General features: G+C 43.8%; 1 protein-coding gene across 2 annotated transcripts in view; it reads right to left on the bottom strand.

Moving 5' to 3' along the window:
- Positions 1-868: 868 nt before the first annotated feature.
- The window catches only part of taok2b (TAO kinase 2b), a 28,989-nt gene continuing 10,938 nt past the window's right edge, over positions 869-18,919 (bottom strand). Inside the window, exons 9-21 of one of the 2 annotated variants that reach the window (XM_080788604.1) lie at positions 18,058-18,151; positions 17,621-17,702; positions 16,864-17,031; positions 15,206-15,412; positions 14,598-14,878; positions 13,650-13,827; positions 12,981-13,109; positions 12,231-12,314; positions 11,739-11,858; positions 10,736-10,975; positions 5,182-5,394; positions 3,114-3,296; positions 869-1,813 (exon numbers count right to left, since the gene is read on the bottom strand). In XM_080788604.1, coding sequence (XP_080644730.1) covers positions 884-1,813; positions 3,114-3,296; positions 5,182-5,394; positions 10,736-10,975; positions 11,739-11,858; positions 12,231-12,314; positions 12,981-13,109; positions 13,650-13,827; positions 14,598-14,878; positions 15,206-15,412; positions 16,864-17,031; positions 17,621-17,702; positions 18,058-18,151 — 2,909 coding nt within the window. In that variant the 3' untranslated portion in view covers positions 869-883. Of the gene's footprint in view, positions 1,814-3,113; positions 3,297-5,181; positions 5,395-6,618; positions 10,976-11,738; positions 11,859-12,230; positions 12,315-12,980; positions 13,110-13,649; positions 13,828-14,597; positions 14,879-15,205; positions 15,413-16,863; positions 17,032-17,620; positions 17,703-18,057; positions 18,152-18,919 lie in introns of those variants that run through there. The other variant, XM_080788603.1, reaches the window with a different exon arrangement.

Genomic DNA, 18,919 nt, shown 5'->3' with positions numbered 1-18,919 from the left:
AACAAAACATCAAATAACAGTTGTAAATCAATAATAATAAATAAATAAAATTGAATCCACAGCCATCTCTCTGAACAGAGACTAACGTGTCCTATGTTCTTCTTATTTGTATTCTTCCCTGTTACGAGTGCTTGCTAGATATATCTGGACACCACACAATACATACAGTACGTACACAATGCAAAGGACTCATCTATACTTTAAACTGTCCTCTCTCTTTCTCCATTCCATCACAGAATATCATAGAAGAAGACATGGCTATATGACTACCCTGTCGCTTTGCAACTGTAGGAAGAAAACTAAAGAAAAAAAGGTAAAATGTCCCTCCTCTTGTGCCTCCTAACTCACTTTTTTACAAGTAGTAGTGAGGATAAAATAAAAAAACGTGTAACCTCCCATACCTCCCCCCAACGGTACGACGGGCGATTTACATTCCTCCGTCACTCCTTCCTTTTGTTCCTCTGAGAATGGGAAGAAACCTCTAGCCTCTGACCACCCTGAGTCTAGAGAGAAAGACTGTGCCTCAGTAGTCTGACGGCTGGCCTTCTCCCGCCTCATATGTGTCACGTATGTCAACGTGCGTGATTTCACCCGTCCCACGATTTGACATCAGCCTACACAGTAAAATCCTCAGTGTTCAATTCATAGGGCCCTCAGACCACCTCAAAGGTCCATCTACAAGCATTGAACACTGAGGATTCTAACGTGTAAAGGCAAGTAAATTAGTTGACACAAGACAAGGAGGCCACCTGAGAGTATTGAGATACAGCCTTTAATACAGTAGCTACTTTCCTAAATGCCTCCCTCCCTCCCTTTTCTCTAAATCTAAGAGTGCATTGCCATGCCAGCCCCTAACCTCTCCCTACTCATCCTCTTCCCTACTTTAAGAGTAGGAGATGTGTGAGCCATTGGAGATGTGAGAGGTGACCGAGGTGCTCCGGCTCAGGACGCCGTCGCTCCCTCCAGCCCCCCCGGGGCCCCCTCCAGACGCCGTCCTCCTCAGGGGCTGTGGGCTGTTCCTCAGCGCCATAAGGCTGGGGCCACCACGCACAGCCAGCCCGCCACCACCACTGACATATATCCCTCCCTGTGAGGAAGAGGAGGAGGAGGAAGAGGAGGACGGGCCAGAGACCGAGGGAGGGGCGGGCGGAGGCGGGGGCAGCATGGCCAAGGACTGTGAGGACGAGCGCGACGGCAGGTGATGGGCGAAGGGGTGGGGGTGCGGGTGGGCCAGGTCTCCCCCTGATCCCCGCACCCCTGCACTCCATTCCCTCTCCCTCTCCTTCTCACGCTCCCTGTCTCGATCCCTCTCCCGCTCGCGGTACAGCTGCGGCGTGCTCTGGTGGTGGTAGTGCTGCGGCAGGTGATGCCGCTGGTGGTGGGACGAGGACGATGATGACGAGGAAGAGGAGGAGGCGGAGGAGCGGGAGGAGTGGTGTGCCTCCCTGCCGTCGCGCCCCAGTCCCAGGGCCATGCTCAGAGCATGGGAAGAAGAGGACTCGCTCCTGCGCTCCCCTCCTCCCCCGCCACCACTGCTGTTGTGGCTGCGGCGCGAGTGGGGCTGAGGGGTGGGGTTCTGAGGGTGCATGCCGTGGCTCCAGTGGCTGGAGGATCGCGAGCCAGGCGGTGGCGGGACGTTGGGGTAGCCCTGCTTTGGGTAGGCCTCACTGGGAATGCCCGTCAGAGCCATGTTGCTGAAGCCCAGGCGCAGGCTCTCCGAGTCGAACGACTCGATCTCGCTGGCCTGCCTCTCCAGCAGGGTGCGGATGCGCTCCGAGCGCTCGTTCTGCAATGACACCATCTCCTCCTCGATCTGGGTGTGGAGGGGGTGGGGGCAATCCTTTAACATTACATTACAATCCAGAGTATACCAATCAAATGTGGGAATAGTTTCTGCTACCTTTGGTGTAGTGGTGCTACAACTAATTCATTTAATCGATTATTTATTATTTATTATTATATTTATTATATTTATTATATTTATTATATTTATTATTTAATCGATTCATTATAAAATAATAATAATCAATCATTGAATGAAAAAAAAAATCAATGGATCGACTTTCTATTCACCTACCAGTGCTGCATTTCAACAGCAAATACAAGCTCTGATAATGGGGTCAAACATGATACGCTATAATGCTAAAAAAGAGTGTTGTCATGGTCTTTTACAATCTGTCAAAGCGAGTGCTAAGATATCCAGCACTGAATACAAATTAAATGTCTGATGATGAAGATAATGACAACATGTGGCTAGTCTGGCTACACCATGTGTTATTATGCTATGCTCAGGCTAAGTAACAAAATTAACAAAATGTGTCCTTGCATCTCTTTTTAGAAGTTTAGAGCACATTGCCTATACTCCGCTCTACTACCCCCTTCTGGAGTAAGTTTAAAATATAAGCTTCAGGTTGCCTAATGCATATAATGACTGTATGCAGATATATTATTTAAAAACCTTAGGTGGTGTGGTGCGGTTGAGAAATCCTATGTACAGTTTTACTTGTCGACTGAAACGTTCTCAGAATGCCATTGTCACAATGCTCTAGTCTAGAATCCTTGGTCTTATTGTAGCAGTCAATTTGTATTGGGGGTGGGGAGAGTCGCGAGACATGGCCAAAGGATTTTCAGCCAAAAACGTAGAGAACCCCTGATCTATAGCAATGTTAATTTTCCTTTTTTCTTTTTTTATTGATAGGAAATGGGCAGTGAAATGCGTGCAAAGACCGTTAAGATAATCAGTGACAGACTACATGACAGCTGCGCCAGCGGTCCAGGCCACCAAGTACATTTTCAATAACCAGCTGAAATGTGCTGATCATGTTTGCATATCTAAATGGACTGTACATTCTTACCAGTGTCCAGTACACAGCACAGATGTTTGGCTGCACAGGATATATATATTTTTAAAGTGAACATTCTTTACTCAAATCTTTGCTTCTGGGGGTACCTGGATCAAAATATTTTGAGATGGGGGTCCGCAAACCAACTACCAGCTACATATAATTTTGAGGTTCCTTGACACGAATAATGTTTTAAAATGTTTGTCTTCTAAAACAGAAAACTGTTTCAGAAGACATTTTTAGAATGTAGAATGTAGAGAATACTCTCACCCTCTGCTCCAGCAGGGCTCGGCGGATGGACACCCTCTGCTCCAGGTCCTTGGCCTCTCTGTCATGCTGTGTGTCCGTGTGGATCTTGATCTTGCTCTGGTAGGCGTTGAGCAGCTCCAGCTCCTGTTGGAGCTGCATCCGCAGCACCTGGTACTCGGCTTCCTGGGTCTCGTCCAGTCGCAGCTGAAAACGAGACGCAAATAGGGAAAGTAAAAAATTCTGGATGACACAGCAGGGTTTGTGTGAGGGACCGGCTCATTGTTCGTTTGCAGGGTTAGGAAAGAGGTTTAGAGAGAGGTTAACGGTTGTGTGCCCCAGTGAGATGGAAAGGCAGTGGGGTGAAGATCATTCAGGTGTGTTGAGTGTGTGCAGTGGGATGACGATCGTTCAGCCATACGTTGGTTGTGTGCATTAAGTGGGTTGCCATGATTCCACAAGTTTTCTCAATGTGCTGGAGTTGATTACATTTTTGACCACACTTAAGAAATTGAGAATAAAGTTAAATTAAAGTACACATTTGAGGATATTGAATGTAATTGGATGTAATAGATGCAAATGTTGTGCAACCTGAAATAATCTTGCAATGATGCATGATATAATGAACAACAAGTGTACAGTGTAGTGAAACAACTTTTAAGGAAGATAAACTACTTTATTAACAACCTTCAAGCATATAAGCTGGGAAACTATAACGTGTTATAATTATGTACACAATTTTCATTGTGTACAAAATCCATTATGAGAGCTTGGTCGAATGGCATAGGTCATTATAGTACTGTAAGTAGATTGACTTAAGAACAATAAGAGATAATCTTTGATCAAAATGGTGGTTTGTTTTGTGCCAAAGTGATAACTTACCTGAAGGTCAAAAGCGACCACTAAGATTTAAGTAGATTTATGTCTGCTCTCAAAGGACATCGTTTGACTCAATCAGTGTCTGGGAAATGAACCCAATGACACATTAACTTCAGTACCAGCAGACATTGTGACAAGGAGTGCCTTATGAGGACATTTAGTCATTTTAATGAAGCCTAAATGTCCCATTGCAAGCAAAACGGTATTTTCCCTTTAAAGTAATGTGACTACTAGTAATGGTTTAAAGTAATGTGACTAGTAAGTCAAGATTTGTAAACAAAACATTCAGGAAGAAAGATTACACACACTGCTCTTGCTCAGCAGCATCAACTTTATTAACCCATTAAGATCTGAGGCGGATTCTACAAATGCACTTTCAAGATATATATATATTTTTTTTAAGATTGCCGATGTTCAAGCACTGTTACAGTAGCTCGTAGATCTGCTATTTTTAAATAGCCAACGCAAAAATAAAAAAATACAGATGCTTTCCAGTTTTAATGCTAAACACATGTCGTCAAGAGTGCCCTCAAGAGTCAAGACACTCAATAAAGTCTCAGTAGCAGGTGGGATCTTTCTTCCTGAACGGATAAATTGATACTATCCAAGATTAATTGGATGTGTGAATATTTCCTTTGAAAAGATTTGTAAACTGAAAACATACCTGATTTCCTTTATATTGTTCCAACAGATGAACCATTGATCTTAGATGGCACGTTTCATCAACGCTTGCATTCCACTGCTTAGTTGTCATGCATGGAGTGATGCTACTGTAAACCAACAACTTCTCAGAGAAATTCAACAGCTAACAGTGTAGTCATTTAGGTGAAAAAGAGATTTCACTAAAGAACAGGACTAAAGCTTAATTTACTGTACACTGTAATTCATTGCATGAGTGTCACTTGCTAAAAACATCAGATTCTCAAGCAAAACATAAAACAAGTTTTGTGGCTTGAAAATAAGTTCTTTCCAGCAAGGAACACCATCGTCTGACAAAGACTATTGCAATAGGAGCAGACCGGTTGGCAGGTAGGGTATGTACAATCCCCAGGGTAGGGTATAGGTACATCTCATGGGGCACTTGGGATGGGTTAGGTAGGTGCAACCCCTAGGGTCATGATACTGCAGGTACAACTCCCGGGTCAGGTTGGGACAATCCCCAGGGTGGTGTGGTGCGAGTGTTAAGTGAAAGACGTCTCCTTGCCTTACTCACAGCCTGTGTGGACAGCATGTCATTGATGGAGTGGTCATACTGCTCGGCCAGTATGGCCAGCTTACGAGTCTGCTCGTCCTTCAGCCTTTTCAGCACAGCCTTATGGTCTGACTTGGGTGTGTTCTCCAGTAGGTGGTTACGCAGGGCCTTGTACTGGCGCGTTTGGATTTTGCAGGTGTCCTGGAACTGGCGCTTGATCTGCAGTTCTTTGGACTAGGGGAGAGAAAAGAGAGACGGACCCAACTTTGCTGAAGCGCATCAGTTTGTCTAGCATGAGCTGAACTAGCATAAGCTCAATGTTTGTCTTTGAGGCTCAAGATATTTGTAAAACCATGATTTCCTGGCCATTAACTGGGAAAAAAAAACCTGTGTTCAGAACTGGAATAATAACTCAATGTGTTCAACAAATAATTTTAGTTAGTGTAGAGGCTCAGTCAGTCAGTACTTTCAAATGGAAGATTTGGAAAATAGTATACCGGTATACCGATAATGGCAATAGTTATTGTAACAGATAATGGCTTCGCCTTCGAGAGGGATGTTAAATCCCCTCGGGATGTAATTTCTCATTATCCATTTCTCCTTTGCAAATAATGTTGTGTAGTATGGGGGTGTGTGGTTTAAACTTACGAGATGGGATATTAGATTCCTCACATTCTTAAAAACATGGCAATGTAGAGTAAGAGGCTAATTATACTTCTTCATGTTGCACACAGAGAATGACTGATGAACTGAACTGAAAAACATGAATGGTGTAAGAATGGAATGAATGGAGAACAGAGGAATGCAGAACAGGATAGATACAGAAAAATACTAGAATGTATTGAAAATTGTGTGCAATTGTACATCCAAGACTGTTGGAAGAACTAATAAATCATTGCTCACAAGAAACAGATTGACAAGTGACACAATGATATGATTAAGTATAGATTAAGCTTTAACATTTCAGATAGTTCAGGCAGTGAGTGAAATGAGCATATGGTATATTTTGTGTAGTCTTGTGAATCTTTGACTATTACATTTTAAAATGCAATTGTTAAAGCAGAATTTCTCAATGTGTTATTTAAAATGTTGGTGTTGGTTAAAATGTATGTTATTCTACCGATTCTGTAATGACATAATTCCTTTTCTCATATTGTCCTTGTTTTAATGCATTCTGCACCTGAATGTAAGCTGACTAAGCCACTAACATGGTTTCTTAAATTTGCACCTGAAATCAGAATGATTAAACTACTAACGCAAAGTAACAAGCTGCTGGCATCAGGAGTTGGTGATGTTAAGAGTGCACACAGGGAAGTAATGAGGCATGAGTTATGAGACAGGGGCAGCAATGAAGAAATTAAGAAAGAAATCTGGGACAAAAATAACAAATTAGGAAAGGGAAATGGTGACAAATGAGGACAAGGTAGCTAAATAAAATCATAAAAACAAACAAGACAATGATTTCAACACAAAATAATTTATTTTTCTGTGTGGAGAAAAATCTTAAAATATGACAAAATATTTCTCTATACTTTGGAGCACGGAGCCATACAGTAAAACACTCGTGCACTCTCCAATTTCATGAGGATGAAATTGGAAAAAGGCTGCCATACAAGATCCTATCCTTACTGCATAAATAAAATAATCATATAAAACGAGGTGCTAAAACTCTGTGGAAATCTCACATGCACAAAGGACACTTACAAACATAAAAACATACAAAACGTAGACAAACAGGAAATAACTCATAGGAAGACAATGGAAGAACAATTCCAAATCAAAAGTTACATTCAAACATAAGGGTGAAACCTTTGTGTGATTCAGAAATATTTCTCCTAAAAATCACAGAGTGGAACAGTATCTCCATTTCTTTAAGGAGGTTATGTATTTGGCAACTCTTTAATACAGGTCACCCAGAAAGCAATGCCCCATTTTCTCTTTGGGTCAAAATACAGCCGAGAGAGAGTTCCTCTTTAGTTCCTCCATTCGGTAATTAATCATTTCAATGGCTCAAGTCCACTCCTATGACAAATGTGGACACATCTGACTGTGGCATAAAGCAGGGCACCATTTTCTGGGCAACTAGTAAATATTTAGCAGCAGCACTACCACACTGACAGATATCTACGACTTCTGGTACTTAGGTCCCTGTCAAGTGTGCAGTATTTATGATCATTCCAAAGAGCACTATGTGGTTAAAGCTGCTATTTCCTTTTTATCCCATGGTCACTTCAATTACATGTGCACAATAATGCAATTTTGGTACATGCTTCTCTCATCAGATAATACCATGAAAATTACTTGCCACTATTAGCTTCTTCAAATTATATTTGGTCCAAGCCTTTGAAATATGCTGATGGCTTAAATCTTGAACATTTTACTGAGACAGTGCAAAAAACAATTAGATGCCTGGTTATTCTATAATTTCTTCATAGGATAATCAATTGCTTGCTCTAAACGTTCACATTCAGTAGTTTTGCCAATCTTTGGGACTTAATTTAGTATGGCATGTCCTAAAAGATTGTCTGCATGGCTTCAGATATATTAGCTATCATGAAATATTAAAATATTAAATACGTTTTATAGTCAAGTCTAAACTAGATTAATGTATGTCAACTTTCAAGAATACAGAGATGAACATATTTCACTTCACAACAGAGCATTAACACTCATGCAACCAGCTAACAAAGCAGACACCTGCAGTAGACTTGCATATAACAATAAAACAAAATAACAGATGTTTACATGGTAAATCATTATAATATTATCGCTTAAATCGCAATAATATATTTTTTAACTATAGGCTGTAAGATAACACTAACAATCTCGACAGCCATCATTGTTTTCTATGATGTTAACATCAAACAATGAGCACTATATTTGGTGTAGGCTACCTTACACTAAGGACACTTCTTTGAATGCTTTGGCTATAACTAAAAAGGCCCCCCCGTCTCATTGTTCATGTCCTGTATAGAAGACTTCAGCTACACCGCTTCCAGTTGTTAGCTCTAAATATCGATTGACGTCCAAATCTCTACTCATGGTCAATCGCTTATTGCACTTTTGCAGACACTGTTGTGCTAGTGTTCAGGGAGGATTTTAGTATTATGTAAAGTATCCTATTTTCACAGTATACAGCTTTTTGGGAGTGAAATTTCAGCTGTGCGTTCAGCAATGTGGACAACGTGTAAACGTTGTTTTAAGAGGCCATTGATTAAAGGCACCGACAAAACAGTGCAAAAAACAAGACTTTGTGAAATCATAAGACTCCAAAAAACACTTAACACACAACACAGATTGCACACACGTGGCCTTCACAATAACCATAAAAAAAACTATTTGTCTTGCAAATTAAGATCAAAATCATAAAACAGAGAATATAAAACAAAACTTTTACAAAAAGCACAATAGTGTAAGATACTAAACTTCACTGGGTGTAAGACAGTGACAGTGATTTGCTGGCTGTTTGCAGTGATTCAGCAGCCATAAAAAAGCCCACGCATGACTTGTGTGCAACTGTGCATGATATAACTGGCTGAACTCAAAACTAAAGCCAATCACATTCAGCCGATGCACACACATCCACCTAAATACAGATTGTGTGCATCCCATGTTACTTAGTTCACTAATCTTTAACGATGAAGACTGATGTGGACCAAAAACCATGTGGGAATAACAAAATAAATTATAATAACACATGGACCTGAATAAAAAGAAAAAAGAAAAGACAATGATGATATAATGGAAGATGGAACACATTCACACTATAAAATCTTACGTGTTGAGTCAGTGTGTCAAATGGACCCATTAACACTCAGGATTTTGCATGAACACACATACCACCAGCAAATAGTCCCTAGTACTTTCACTTTCTTTCAATGTAACCACATTGTCGCTATCTCCACGGCCGAACTTTCCCCCTCACAAATCTCCCAGACGAGGTTCGCCTCAGCCCACACTCCCACCTGCCCTCCATCATACTTTCCCGCTCTTCCCTCTTCTGTCTCTGCCTCTCTCTCCTCCTCCTCTCCCGGAGCCTGTGCTCCCTGACCTCCCTGGGCAGTAGGCGTGGCAGCCTGCTCGGTTTTTCCTCCCTCAACAGGCCCAGTGTGCGCAGTCTGACCAGCCAGCCGGGTGGCAGCTCTCTCAACACGCGGCCGGCTAGCTTCAGCACCACGGAATTAGCCAGGTCAGCTAGGACCCCTATGGGGCGCCTGACAAAACGCTTCAGCCAGAGCAAGCCCTTGGCTAGAGGAGAGCAACAGCTCTGCTGGGCCTGGTACTCCAGGGGCAGGCTCCGGATGGGCACAGGGATTTGGGACCGACGCACGCCCCAGTTGCGGCCCGCTTTGGGGAACATCTCGTAGAGGTTGCGCTCAGCTACGCCACCAAGGACCGACTGGCAGACGGCAAACAGGGGCCGGGGAAGACGGAAAAGGAAACGCATGCACAGGCGGTTGACCTTGCGTGGGGCGTTTTGGAAGAAGTCGCGGGCCGGCCGCACCACAAGCACCACCAGCAGATAGAGGGAGAGGAAAAGGGAAGGTGAGCTGAGAAAGGAGACCGAGACCAGGACAACAGGGACGTAATAGAGCCCCAGGCTCAGGGACAGGCCCAGGCTGAAGAAGCCACACGCCCAAACACTGAGGGACAGGAAAGTGGCCAGCGAGAGAGAGATGCAGGAGCGGAGGAAGAGGTACGAGAAGAAGAGGGCCATGAGCACCAGCTCGGCGGAGAGGAGCAGGGAGGACAGAGAGGGGAGCGGGGGGTTGCGGCGGAGGGAGAGAAGGAAGACAGAGAGGGCAAGAAAGGTGAGGTTGGAGGGCTGTGCTGCCGCCGACATGGCGAGCAGGAGGCAGAGGGTGTGAGAGAACAGAGAGGGGAGGGGGGAGCTCTGCATAGGGTCAGGAGCAGGGGTGCGGGAAGGGGACACAGGGGAGGGCTCCAGCTCCTCATGCACCTCGGGGAAGTAGAACTCTGAGAGCTCATCGAGCCCACAGAGATGCCGCCGCCTCCTCTCCAGGGAGGAGATATAATCGGACGGGCAGCCGTCGGCCACGCCCCTGCCCTCTTCCTCATCATCATCATCATCATCATCATCAGTGGTGTCTATTTCAGCTTTACTACCTTCATAGTAATCATCATCATCCTCATCATCATCATCATCCTCCCACTGCACTCCCTCCACCTCCCTAACCTCTCCCTCTGCTGTGTTCGGCTCCTCATCTTCTCTGTCCCCTTCTGGCTTTCTTTCACCTTGAACCTCGTCCGACTCGTTCTTCGACCTTACGCCCATCACCTCCTCTATTCCTACCACGTCACCTCCCTCATCTCTGCTTTCCTCTGCACCTCCCTCCACAGCTCCTTCTTCCAGTTCACCCTCAACTACATCTCGTCTCACCTCCCTGACCGCCTTCACACTCTCCTCTTTGGATTTTCCCGTCTCGTCCCCTTGCTTCTCACCCTCCTCTACCTCTCCTAACCCCTCGACCCCAGCCCGGGTACTACCTCCCAGCACCACGTCGGCGTCCTCCCCCTGGCTCTGCTGGGTGGAGGAGGCGTCGCTCTCACTCACTTTGAGGCTCTTGGGCTGCTGGCGGACCTCCACGGCGTGCTTCTGCCGCAGCTCCTGCTCGCGCCGCTTGTTGTACTCCATCTGGTTGGTGAGCTCCGTCTGGTGCTGCGTGCGGATCAGGTCGGCCCGTGTGCGCTGCACCAGGCCTAGCTGCCGGAACTCCAGCTCCTGGGTGGACTCGTGGTGCCGCAGCAGCATGGCACACTCCAGGTCCTTCAGGGTCTGCTTCTTGTTCAGGTCCTGGTTGAAGGGAAGAGGGTGGGAGGAGGAGAGAAGATAAGAGAATGAAGGCAGCAGAGGGAGGGAGAGAGAAAGAATGTTCTGTTGAGTTGTGAAGAACAAAAACGTACCGACAATAATTTTGTATTGTCACAGCACCTGGGTACTGTACATGTTATGTCAGTGGCAATTCCCCATGTGCGCTGTGGTTTCTGAGACTATGCCCTGACGAACGGGATCCTATAACAAAAGTTATAGGATCAAAGCTTAACAACTTCTATATCCTTTGACTACCAAACAACCAATCTACAAGCTCACAACACGTCGTGATACATCTCAGAAACAAATAGTGTACTACTATTACAAAACATACATTAACCACTTCAGCCCTATTTAAACTTTGGCTTTGAAAATAGCCTCTCTCTCTCTCTAATTAGCAGGCAACAGTGCAGCACTATTTCTCTCTCTGTTTCTGGCACAACAGTGCCCCTACTGGTACTAATAGTCATACTGGTGCTCATTAACGTCACATAGGTGGGTTAACGTCACATAGATAGGCGGACATGGACATTGCTGTTCCTTGGAGTGGTTGCACCACTCAAAAACTCACAACTAAACACGTTGCGATGTGTGCCTGTCTGCTATTTGGTACTTCTAAGTATATTTTGATGCCTGTACTTTTACTTATGTAAATTTTGATTACCAGACTTCATTGCAGCATTGATACTTTTACTTCAAAGTAAAACCTTGTAGCACTATTTCCACCAAAGGTCTGTAAGTGTACCTCTCGGAGCAGGTCCTGTTCCAGGTTGTGGCGGGCGAGCAGCATCTTCCTCTTGTACTGGCGACACTGCAGCTCATAGTACTGGCGCTGCCGCCGCAGGAGGCCGGCCTCCTCCTCCGCCTGCACACGGAATAAAGCAACATAAAATCTCATGACTGAACTTTTAATTATGACGTTTGTGTTTCTAAACCTTACATTAATGCTGTTCTACATCGAAATCACAGGTTGAGGCTTAATACTTTGCATTCATGACTATCCATGTTTACGGAAGATGCTTCTGAACTTGCAATCTATTATTAGTTTGACCACTTCAAATACTCTTTTAATCTTAATATAACCAATGACCGAAAATAGCAGAATCTACAAGCTCGCAACACGTCGCAGCACGACGTGTTGTGTGAGCTTGTAGATTCTGCTATTTTCGGTGTGTGGCATGCTACGGAATCCAAATGACTGAAATCAGTCGTGGCGACTGAGAACTTCAATCCATGCCTGCAGCTGCTGGAGACACTCCTTCTGGTGTACCAGCCACTCCTGCTTCTCCCGCTTGGGCGTGGACTGGTTCTCATTCAGCTCCTGCATGGGAGGACAAGTTTCAAGAGAACACGGTTGGAGCGTCACGCTGGTTGACTGGCAGAGGAGTAGGGTGGCATACATAGATTTGTCTGATGAAATAATGTTTTCATTCGTTTTTTTAATCAATATGTATCGATTGAATTTTTTTATTTGAAAACATTACAGTAAAAAGAAAAAACGTGCCAATAGAATGACGTTATGGTCCCTTGTAATAATTGTTATAATGCATTTATTTTAGACCATGAAATAATACAGGTTCGAAATAATACGTTTCTCCAGTAGTGAAAGACAAAGCTTTTAATTTTATGACATGGAAATAAGACAGTCATTCACCTTCTGGGCAAGATGTTAATAGCATATTATAAATGTTCAAATTATTAAACTTCTTTATTCAATTAAGCCTTTCGCCCCTAGCTTAGAGCTAGTCCAACTGCAAGAAATGGGGGCAGGGTGGTTCACTGAGTGAGAAGCTCGCAGCTGAGTCCGGTTAAAAATTGAGCCGAGGGACATTACTGTATGTTTTGTTCCTTTATGAATACACAATGTTTTATGCCCTGCTGGAACCACATTTCAATTTGTGAAGAAACAATTCATGATCTCTAAAAAGCATCCAATGTGATAGAAACAGTGGTGACAGTTGACACTCGACAGGCTGTAGACCTGCACCTCTTTCAGCTGCTCCTTGCGTTGACGATACTGTCGTTTCTGGGACTCCAGCAAGCTGGTCAACTCTTTCTTCTGCTGGGCCAGGATGTGTTGCTGGAATTTCTTTTCCTCAGCCAAGGCTGCTTTTGTCTGGACACAGGCAAAGTTTACGCTTATCTGGGATCAGTACAGTGTAAACAGCGGGAAAAAGGGGCAATGAGAGCAAAATCATACAATTAATTATCATCAGTTAACAGGAGTTGTGTGATTGTGTGTGTGTGTGTGTGTGTGTGTGTGTGGAGCTCAGTCCTAGTTCATCCCTGTCAAGCCCCTTCTGCTCACCTCTTTTCCAGCTCGGACCGCACTGACCTGCCGGTCCCTTGTTAACCCTCACGTTACCGCTGGGCAATTAACCGAAAATATGTCAAAACCGATATTTAAAACCAATAACAGACTTAATCTTGCTCATATAGATTAATCGAATTACTTAGAATCTGCACAAAAACATTAAAATAAATGTATTTCAATCGATTAGGCCGATTAACCACTTAAGCCTGTGTTCTACTTCGTTGTATACAAAAATAGCAAACAATAGCTGATCATACATGCACATACTTCAGACAACTAGGGCTGATCTTTTATTTTACTTCATTAATCATTATCGAGGCAGCCCTACCCCACGTCACATACCTCTTTCTCCAGGATGGCCTGGTGTTTCTTGGACAGTTTGTCTCCCTCCCCTGAGAAGTTGTTCCTCTGGTTCTCCAGCTCCTTGTCCAGCCTGAGTTGATGCTCGTCCATCTCAGACTTCAGTTTGTTCTCCAGACCCATCAGCTGCTTCTGGTGCTGCCGTCGCATGCGCTTGTACCTGTGAGGACATGGATGGTCAGAGGTTTCCTGTCAAAGTGTGAAAACGCTGAAAGGTGCCAATTACAATTTCATAGAAACGTTTCCCAGGTGAAATGGCGTCAGGAACATAATTTTTTTATTAGGCAGGAAACTAAATGAACACCAGCCAACGGCCAATGGCATGTAGATTTCCTCTTTGGCTAGCAAATTACAGAGACTAACAAGCCACTCTGGCATTTTTAAGCCAACATCCTTAATTTTAATATTTTCATGTATGGTATAGCTTCTGTTAGTAATTTTGCATAAAGGGATACTTTTTGTATCATTTTTTACTAGTTAGCCGGGATGGGGTCTCACTCTCCCTAGTGGCTCAACCAGGATAACAGCAAAGTCCTTCCTGCGCTTGTAACCTGTCTTGGTGAAGCAGAAACAACCCTAACCATTGATTCCTGCCTAGTGGACCTGTGCTTGTATCCGGGCTTGGTGAAGCATAAACAACCCTAACCTTTGATTCCTGCCTAGTGGACCTGTGCTTGTATCCGGTCTTGGTGAAGCAGAAACAACCCTAACCATTGATTCCTGCCTAGTGGACATGTGCTTGTATCCGGTCTTGGTGAAGCAGAAACAACCCTAACCATTGATTCCTGCCTAGTGGACATGTGCTTGTATCCGGTCTTGGTGAAGTATAAACAACCCTAACCTTTGATTCCTGCCTAGTGGACCCGTGCTTGTAAGCCGTCTTGGTGAAGCAGAAACAACCCTAACCTTTCAAAAGTTATGGGTTCTTACCCGGACATCTGCTCCCGCAGGGCCGAACCCTGCTCGTGTTCCTGGATCTGTCGGGTGACCAACGAGGCCGTCCTGATTGTGGCAAAGTGGTCCCTGCCTCGCCGGCGCCTTCCCCCACCTCCTCTTTCTCTTTCCCTTTCTCCTCCACCACCACCACCACCACCACCACCTCCTCCTCCTCCTCCTCCTCCTCCTCCTCCTCCACCATCAGCAATCCCTGCGCGTGAGGGCTCCACCTCCACCTCTGGCTGGTAGGGGTCGTCATAGATGTTGTCATGGCTCTGTGGATGACGGGAGAACCAAGAATGGAATGCAGACAGAGACGGTGTCAGGTTCTTGCAAAGTCATGAGTTAAAGTTTAACTTGACTGACTGACTGCTGTGATAGGAGAAGAATCTAATGGAACGCAACCACCACAAAAGACTACCGGTACTAATCATTGTGTGTATTCCTGCAGTATCTGCATCGGTACATAGAAATGGATTTATTGGACATTCGGACTTTCAATTTTCACATTTTGTTTTGATTGTTCCACTTTTGCTTTGGCAATGTAAACGTATGTTTTCTCATGCCAATAAAGCCCTTTGAATTGAATTGTTTGGACTGACCAGGGGCTTGTGCAGGACAGAGCTGTTTGAAGTGACAGTGTGCTCCCCCTCTTGCATCATGGCCATCTCACAGCTGTCGTCCGAGCCATCCGCCAGGCTGTTGACCGAGCTACTCTGTGAGCTCGCGCTGATCGACATGGAAGGCAGCGAATGGGAGCTCTCCATACTGTTGACAGTGCCCGTACGCAGCATGTATTGCTCCACATCCTTGGGGGGGGGGGGGGGGGGTGAGGGGGAGGGAAGCAAAATAAAGCAGGGGAGGTTTTAGTGAGTCCATTTGTTTTGTTATGTTGCCCGTTTGGCGTTTTCTCTTTGTATTTCATAGGATGTTTTTGGATAAGCATGTAAATGTAAATGTGCTCACATACGCACGTCCTAGACAGTTATAAAATACATTTTCTACAAAAAGTCAGTGAGTAATGATGAATATCCTAACATTCAACCAGGAATGTACTCTCTACTACTAATGATTAAAGGACCACTTCACCACTTTGCAACTTCCTCACTAATGTTCATGATAAACTACCACAATTTCTTTCTACATCTCATGGGAGAGCTGTGGGCAGTTCAGAAACCCGTCCACCAGTGACATCATCAATGGGGAATCCAAGCTAATAGAAACTGCAGGCGTTCTTTTTCTGAAAAGTTGCAATGCAAAAATGGAAGTCATGGTTCTCACAATAATAAAAAATCTAAACATATTTTACAACAAATCTTGTTTAAAAAAAATCTGCCCAACGATGATGTCACTGGTGTACGAGTTTCTGAACGGCCCACAGCTCTCCTATGAGACACAGACCGAGTAGGAAAAAATTGTGCTATTTTATCATGAACATTAGTGAGGACCAATTATATGAAGAGATGTTGAAAAGTGGTAAAGTTGTCCTTTAAAGGCATTCAAAGCCTGGCATTCCCTGAATTCCTTCATTTCCTTTTTTGAGGCAGTGGCCGACAGCAATTTCTGATTCCGATTCTGAGTGGAACAAAGCCTTTTGTACGTAGAGGAAGGAGACCAGAGTTCACACGATGTACCAAGAGACACAATACAAAGACAGGATGGATGCAAGCACTGTCTCTGTTCCTCACTGTATGAACTATATATGCTACTTTCTCTAAAGGCAAAAAAGACCAGTAGATTCTATCCTCAGAGGCCCTGAGCGCTGAGATTTTTTGCTAAGCCAACCACTTTACAAAGACAGTGTGCAAGCGAGGACAATAAAAAGGAATATCAGATAGTATACATTTAGACCTGAGGCCGATTCTAAAAGGGTTTTCTAAATCCTGACCTACGTTTTCTGATTTTTTTAAAACGTATTCAAAAAAGGTTAAGAATTTTATGTTGCTATACTGCATATAGCAACAACTACAAACAGAGGTGTTGCCGGCTTGAACGGTATAAACAACGTATAGGTGTTCAAGGTCTAAATTGGATTGATGAGTTGAGAGCGTATACATGGGCTATTTTTGTGAGATTAAGCTAGATTTGTACCAAGTTGTGTGTGAGTGCCGCACACCAAATATAGCCGATCTACAAGCTCACAATGTGTCACATAGCCACATTTTCTTTTTTATTCTTGTCGCAGTCCCTTATGACACCTCTCCCACTTCCTCCTCCCTTCCCTACACCACACCTTCTAGTAGCATCCCCCCTCTCTCACCTCCTCTTCCTCCCCTCCCTCAGGCGCAGGTCCGTTGAGAGCCTCGTGGAAGAGGATCTTCTTCATCTTGCGGTACTGCAGGTTGTCCAGCTCGCGGACAGCATCCTTGGTGCGTGCGATCAGGTCCATCACCGCCGTCACGGGACGCTCTCTGCATAGGAAATGGTGCTGCATAGTGGAAAGTGGGGTTGTGGTTGAGATGGTCAGAGAGGTTTTGGGGAGATCTTTGTTTCCACTTTAAAACTGCACTAAAGTATGTAACTTTCCTCTATTACCCCGGATTTGAACCTGTTCAAGTTCTGACATTTTTACCATTGAGCTAATGGAGCCTGCCCGCTTGCTCAGGGGATAAATCAAATCTTGACCATCAAGTCAAACTTCGTGTCATATCCTGTGTCTAGGTGATACAGGACACAATCCAAAATGTCTTAATAGAAGAGCCACCCCAATTGTACAAAAGTTGCATTGTGTACAACATAAAACTTAAAAAATAAGTTCTGCTTTAAGGTTATTAGGTGTTAAGGTTATGGATGTTTGACATGAAAATCTACAAGAACCAATGGCTCATTTAAAAATTAAAATATGCCTTTTAAAGCTTTAGTCCTGGTGAGACTTTGGACACATGTAAAGAAATATGTTTCAGTATTTATCATGTAAGATGTTAAAATATAATTTCTGAAGAAAATATTAGAGATTGTGAATACATTTGCTTTGTGCTTTCTTGTGTGGTAGAAAAAAGAATTATGATTCAAGAGACCTTCAGCATCACGTCAGAGGTAGGTCTGTCTTGGTGAATCTTCTGCAGACATGAGTCCACAAAATTACGGAAATAATCGGACCTGGAAAGCGCAAGATAGTATATTAAATGAAGGAAATACATGAGATATATGCATTATATAAAACCATTTTTGACCATTATGTTGTTCTTTAAAATGAACACTGATTTGACTCATCATTGTATGTGAACATAACTACCAATAGGCAACATTTTAAAGCATCTTCTTATCTGCACTTTTTGCAGGGAATTTCTGCCCACCTTAAAGATGTTTGATTAGATTACAACAAAACGCTCAACAAAGGACTGTGTTGTATAGCAAAATAAAACAAATCCACTATTTGAAATATGTATCCTGGGCAAATGTTAACCCGTGGGCCACAGTTATGTTGATAAATTAATTAATTCAGATTACTGACCAGTGATTGGACTGCAATACAGGGCTTTCATTCTGGGCGATGTGGTATAAGGCACTCATAGCATTCATGTTGAACAAAGGTGGTTTCCTCTCCGCTAGAGAAAGGCAGAGTCAAAGAAAGAGCAAGAGAGAGAGAGTGAGTAAAAACAGAAGAGGGGTAAAAAAAAGGGAGGATCAACCCATACCGAGCACTAAGGCTGTACCCTGTTTTTAGGATTCGAGCTTCGGCAGTGATTTTCGAGCCGACGTCCAAACTATCGTTTTAATGAAAAAAAATGAATAACCTTCGAGCACCGAAGGTTCTTTCGAGTGCTTTTAACCAAGCTGCAATTAATTATATATCCTTTGGGGGGCATAGCCTATCAGTAAAAAAAAGGATGGTTTAGTTTCACAGTTTCACAAGTCAATTTGATCATTTAAATTATTATTAGCCTATATCATTTGCTCTTATTACATTTGAACAAGGAAAACAACCGCACACTGTCTTCAAATGCAGTGACCACCATTTATTAGGGAAATAGCAACGTTTCGGCCTATGCGGCCTTCATCAGGCTATCTTTATGAAGGCCGCATAGGCCGAAACGTTGCCAATTCCCTAATAAATGGTGGTCACTGCATTTGAAGACAGTGTGCGGTTGTTTTCCTTGTTCAATTTTGGGGCACCGTACCCTCTCCTACGCACCCGTCGTTTGTAGGTGTGCAAAAGCTTTGCTTTTCTTTCTCTTATTACATTTAAAACACAATCAGCGCCGGGATTTCTTTCAAACAGCTCGGGGTGCCGCGCTGATATGGCCGCTTTTACTCTGTTCCGTTCCGGACAAAAAAACGGGAGAAATAGCCTTACAGCGCACACGAGCACAGTA

Source organism: Protomyctophum bolini, assembly GCF_963924005.1.
Source record: "Protomyctophum bolini genome assembly, chromosome: 18".
In the NCBI taxonomy this organism is placed as follows: Eukaryota; Metazoa; Chordata; class Actinopteri; order Myctophiformes; family Myctophidae; genus Protomyctophum; species Protomyctophum bolini.
The sequence above is the reverse complement of the archived record's forward strand: the minus strand, read 5'-3'. Positions and strand labels throughout refer to the sequence as shown.